Raw genomic sequence first — 4,278 nt, 5'->3', positions numbered from 1 at the left:
TATTGATAGCAAGTGTTCCAACAGATCATACAGCCCTGTCTATCTCCCTCTCTCTCTCTCTCTCCTCTTCTGGTTGCTCTTTGTTTATTATTTCTTTCTAGTGACATGTGTTGTCATAGCAACCACACATCCTGTCTTTATGACACGGCACATGTAGACATTGTTAATTAATAGTAATAGTACAACTACTAGTATTGGATTTGATGTACATGTAGCTGCATCTATCATGAGGGAAACTGTATTTAAATGGAGAAATCTAACCTTTTTATGTTTGGTGAAACTTACCAAAGTATCTGTACTCTAGTACAGGGACTTTCGTCCCATTTGGAGCATTCATAAAAATCCAAACTTGATCAGAATCAGCTCAAACTTTCTGCACAACATAAGAGCATGTATATGTATCAGAAAATGTAATAAAAATTGAGAATTCTCTCATTTTCATTTTTGGTGAAATTCAGCCAAAATCCCTGTCCTATAGTACAGGGACTTTTGTCCGATTTTGGAGCAACTTTAAAAATTTGTAGAAAATCCAAAAAACATGATCGGAATCAGCTCAAACTTTCTACGCAACATAAGTACATGTATATGCATCAGAAAACGTAATAAAATTGAGAAATTTTCTACTTGTCAATTTTTGTGAAATTTGACAAAAATCCCTGTACTATAGTACAGGGACTTTTGTCCGATTTTGGAGCAACTTTTAAAAATCATAATAAATGCAAACTTGATCGGAATCCACTCAAACTTTCTACACAGCATAAATACATGTATATGCATCAGGAAATGTAATAAATTTGAGGAATTTTTTACTTGTCAATTTTGATGAAATTCAGCCAAAATCCCTACAGGGACTTTTGTCTGATTTTGGAGCAACTTTAAAAAATCATAGAAAATCCAAACTTGATCGGAATCAGCTCAAACTTTCTGCACAGCATAAGCATGTGTATATATATCAGGAAATGTAATAAAAATTAAGAATTCTCTCCTTTTTAAATTTTAGCAAAATTTGGCCAAAGTCCCTTTACTATTATAGTATAGGGACTTGGTTCGATTTTAAAGTAATACTTTTGGTCGATGATCCGTTATTTTTCTACTAATAATTATAACATTTTGTTATTAATTTTCTTAATAAACAATTCTTCAAAGTATTTGAATATTATTATCAATTATTATTATTTTATTTTATAGAACATCATCAGTGTCCATTAGTCCTCATATGTTGTTTGAGATTAAAGTCCATTACTCATGATTTAAAGTGTTTTAAAGTAAGTTAGTCTGTATACCTGTACATGTATACATTCTTGTACATGTACATGAATTAAGAAGATGAAATTTTTTCACTTAATTATAATAATTATTTCCTCGTAGTTTCCTTCAGTGCTAACATTCCTGTGGCTAACAGGTAAATATTATTAAATATTAGTAATTCATTTATTTATTTATTTATCCTAGCTATAATCATATTATTTGTATAGTAGTATCTACATCAGACTTTACTATGATTGGACTGTCTCGTATTTCCTTTAAAAAGTGTTTTTGAAGTTGCTAATACTACTGACCTGACCTCAGGTGTATATTGTATAAAGTCATCAGGAGGTGTGTGTGTTGGTCATGTACTAGTATCATGTACAGGAGATGAAACTGTTGCTGTATTGTTTACTGTAAATAATGATTCTTCTATTGCCAAAAACTGATCAATTACTAGTAATAATTAATTCTGTTTATTCTTTTTTTAATGTCTACAACTTGAGTGGAGCATCCATTCCACTGGCAGCAGCTGTTGCTGTTTTTAAAGTATTTTTCCCAAACCGGTAATCAATCTTCACATCAACATAACGACCCTTACCTACATCAACCTATTAATAATAATTAATTTATTATTATTATTCAAACCGTGATTAGGTAGATGTTTCCTTTCTTAATGTATTTGTAAGCAGTGAAAGTACTGTACTTGTCTTTAGTGGCCTGCTCAACTTTTGACTTGACCTGGTACTAATGATTGTTATATCAATACTAACTGATAATTATTACTGTTATTGTTAATAAAGCAAACTCTGAATAGAAAGCATCACATTATTATATTAAATATAAACAGAGACACTGTCAATTGATATACTAACAGCAAGCCTTAGTGACAATACTTTGTTCAGTGCTGGTAGCTGTGGTGGGGTCACTGATACCTTTTGCTACACTCTGGTACAGTAGCTACACTCTCAACACTAGTCATTACCTCTTTTCACATGAGGGGCAGAGAATGTCACAGCTTATTGAATAACTTGTTACTAGTGAATGGAACAGCTTGTAGTCAAGTGGTGATAGTACAGCTATAATGGTGGGAGATGTAGCTATCACAACACAGAGCAGGAGTGAGTAACTATCTATTTCATTTATGGCAGCAGTTTATTATTCTCATAATAGAATTAATGATAGTTGTAACTACAATTGTCCATAATAATAATAATAGTTAAAAAAGCACAAAAATAAAATGAAGGAGCTATTAGTACTTGGTATGGATCTAAATTATAATAATAAAGTTAAATTGTCATTGGAATATCTTTGGTGACGGCCTTGGCTTTAACTCTCATAGCATTACCAGCAACATACTTCCCAGAGACATCAATCATCTCATTCACACCAACCTCAACCTATACAAATGAATACAAACATCAATTAGATCTATATGAATATCTATGACGATACAGTGTGGCCTCTCTTAATGGACACTCTCCTATAGCATACACTTCCATTTAAAAGACAGCACCTATAAATACCTCCACATAAAGGTTAATACAGGACAGGCTCTGAGTTACAGAGGCTCTACAGTATGGGTCCATCATGATTGCCGCTTGCAGTAGTCATATGCAGTATATATACACTATCAGTACTCTCTGTGGATACAACTCATAGTACAGTCTTACTCTAATGCAGTAGTCCGTCTCTCCGTTCTTGATATAGTACAGTGGAGTGTAGGTGCTGAAGCTTTTCTTGAGCTTCTTTTCCGCGTCTTTCTTCATCTTCCCAGCAATGGCAATGACCTCTGGAGTAACAGGCATTGGTTTAAGACCTTCTGCTGGTGTAGCAGGTAGATAGTCTGGTTCATTACGATCCCTCCCGCTGGCCATTGAGAACAGACTTCAAGATACAGGTGGCGCAGTCACTGAGAAGATTAAAGAAACGCTATGAAGCATCTCATTCATGCATTATTATTTAAAAGGTTATTAATGTGTGTGGCTTCCTACCACAAAAATGTGAGAAATTAAACAATCTCCACAAATCTTGTTACAAACAATAAACAAAATAAATATCAATGCGAAATGGATTAGCGGAGTGTCCCGAAAAAGGACTAGTTCTGCAGTGTATGTGCATGTCAAAAACTGAGCAAAACTATACTCCACTATTATAAATATAAATTTATAATGATAAAAGTCAATATTATTATTAATCTTGATACTTTTCACGAGCTCTATCTGATTTAAGAAATTTGTCCATGCAAGTTTTTACTTCTCCAAACTTATCAGGATAATCATCACAAACTTGAAGTACTTTCCTCCAGGTCACTCCTTTATTGGAGTCTATCCATCTCTGGAACATCAGTACCAGGTTATTGGCAGCAGCTCCTGGAGTAGGTAACAGGTCATTCACTTTAACATCAAGTGCAGAACCAATGATCATGTAATCAGCAGCAGAACTATCAAATAACCACTGGAGATCACTCATTAGTGGCTTCTTGTCTAGCATGTCTGTAAAAATAATAATAATAATAATAATAAATAATAATAATAATAATAATAAATAATAATAATAGTTCCTTACTTTCATCTGATAACTGATCATTATCTTGTTTTGATTGTGTTCCATTGTTACTCTCATCAGGTCCTATACACAAGTGATAAATTATAAATAATAATTATTAGTATACACATACCTTGTGCATCATTAAACCAGGTCCAGTAGTCATTGTTAAGAGCAGGAGATTCACCACAAACTGTACAGTCAGCTACTTTATGGTGATCTTCATTTACGATACAATAGCAGCTCTCATTGTAAGGGCAGGCAAATGCATTGACGTAATTATGCTTGAGGTGCATGGCATCACTGCTATTATCAATAGCTGTTGTGAGTAGCTTACGTACTAATGGACAGTGCTGGGTAGGACCAGTAAAGTACACTTCAATATGAGTGTAACGGTTGATGAGGTGAAGTGTGTCCTCCTTCCCTTCGAAGGTTATCTTGACGGACATGGCATCTCGAAATTTGTAATACTCTGGCGTCGATGGA

At 33.9% G+C, this 4,278-nt stretch overlaps 2 protein-coding genes and 1 long non-coding RNA gene across 4 annotated transcripts in view; 1 reads left to right on the top strand and 2 right to left on the bottom strand.

Annotated features, from left to right (window-relative positions):
- The window catches only part of LOC100633824 (paraspeckle component 1), a 6,090-nt gene extending 4,293 nt beyond the window's left edge, over positions 1-1,797 (top strand). Inside the window, exons 6-8 of one of the 2 annotated variants that reach the window (XR_002186494.1) lie at positions 1,189-1,265; positions 1,369-1,402; positions 1,476-1,797. The gene's annotated coding sequence lies outside the window, so the exon portion shown is untranslated. Of the gene's footprint in view, positions 1-1,188; positions 1,266-1,368; positions 1,403-1,452 lie in introns of both variants that reach the window. The other variant, XR_002186493.1, reaches the window with a different exon arrangement.
- LOC109585442 (uncharacterized) lies at positions 1,676-2,224 on the bottom strand. Its single transcript, XR_002186495.1, has 2 exons — positions 1,894-2,224; positions 1,676-1,846 (listed from the first exon to the last, which is right to left on the bottom strand). It is a non-coding gene; the product is annotated as an uncharacterized LOC109585442 (long non-coding RNA).
- Positions 2,225-2,386: 162 nt separating this feature from the next.
- On the bottom strand, positions 2,387-4,267 carry LOC100633567 (uncharacterized). Its single transcript, XM_003389483.3, has 4 exons — positions 3,926-4,267; positions 3,814-3,876; positions 2,919-3,740; positions 2,387-2,645 (listed from the first exon to the last, which is right to left on the bottom strand). Exons 1-3 carry the CDS (start codon positions 4,239-4,241, stop codon positions 3,439-3,441), a joined length of 681 nt encoding a protein of 226 aa, XP_003389531.2. The 5' UTR covers positions 4,242-4,267; the 3' UTR covers positions 2,387-2,645; positions 2,919-3,438.
- Positions 4,268-4,278: the final 11 nt, after the last annotated feature.

The sequence above is a fragment of the Amphimedon queenslandica genome, unplaced genomic scaffold, assembly GCF_000090795.2.
Source record: "Amphimedon queenslandica unplaced genomic scaffold, v1.1 AMPQUscaffold_13061, whole genome shotgun sequence".
Taxonomy (NCBI): Eukaryota; Metazoa; Porifera; class Demospongiae; order Haplosclerida; family Niphatidae; genus Amphimedon; species Amphimedon queenslandica.
Note: the sequence above shows the minus strand (reverse complement) of the source record. Positions and strands in the feature narration are given on the sequence as shown.

Bases quoted from the DNA above. Each gene is read 5' to 3' on its own strand.
- LOC100633567 (XM_003389483.3), bottom strand. From the start codon at position 4,241: ATGTCCGTCAAGATAACCTTCGAAGGGAAGGAGGACACACTTCACCTC. The intron at 3,877-3,925 runs GTATGTGTATAC...ACTTGTGTATAG, and splicing joins CTGGTTTAATGATGCACAAG to GACCTGATGAGAGTAACAAT. The intron at 3,741-3,813 runs GTAAGGAACTAT...TTATTTTTACAG, and splicing joins TGATCAGTTATCAGATGAAA to ACATGCTAGACAAGAAGCCA.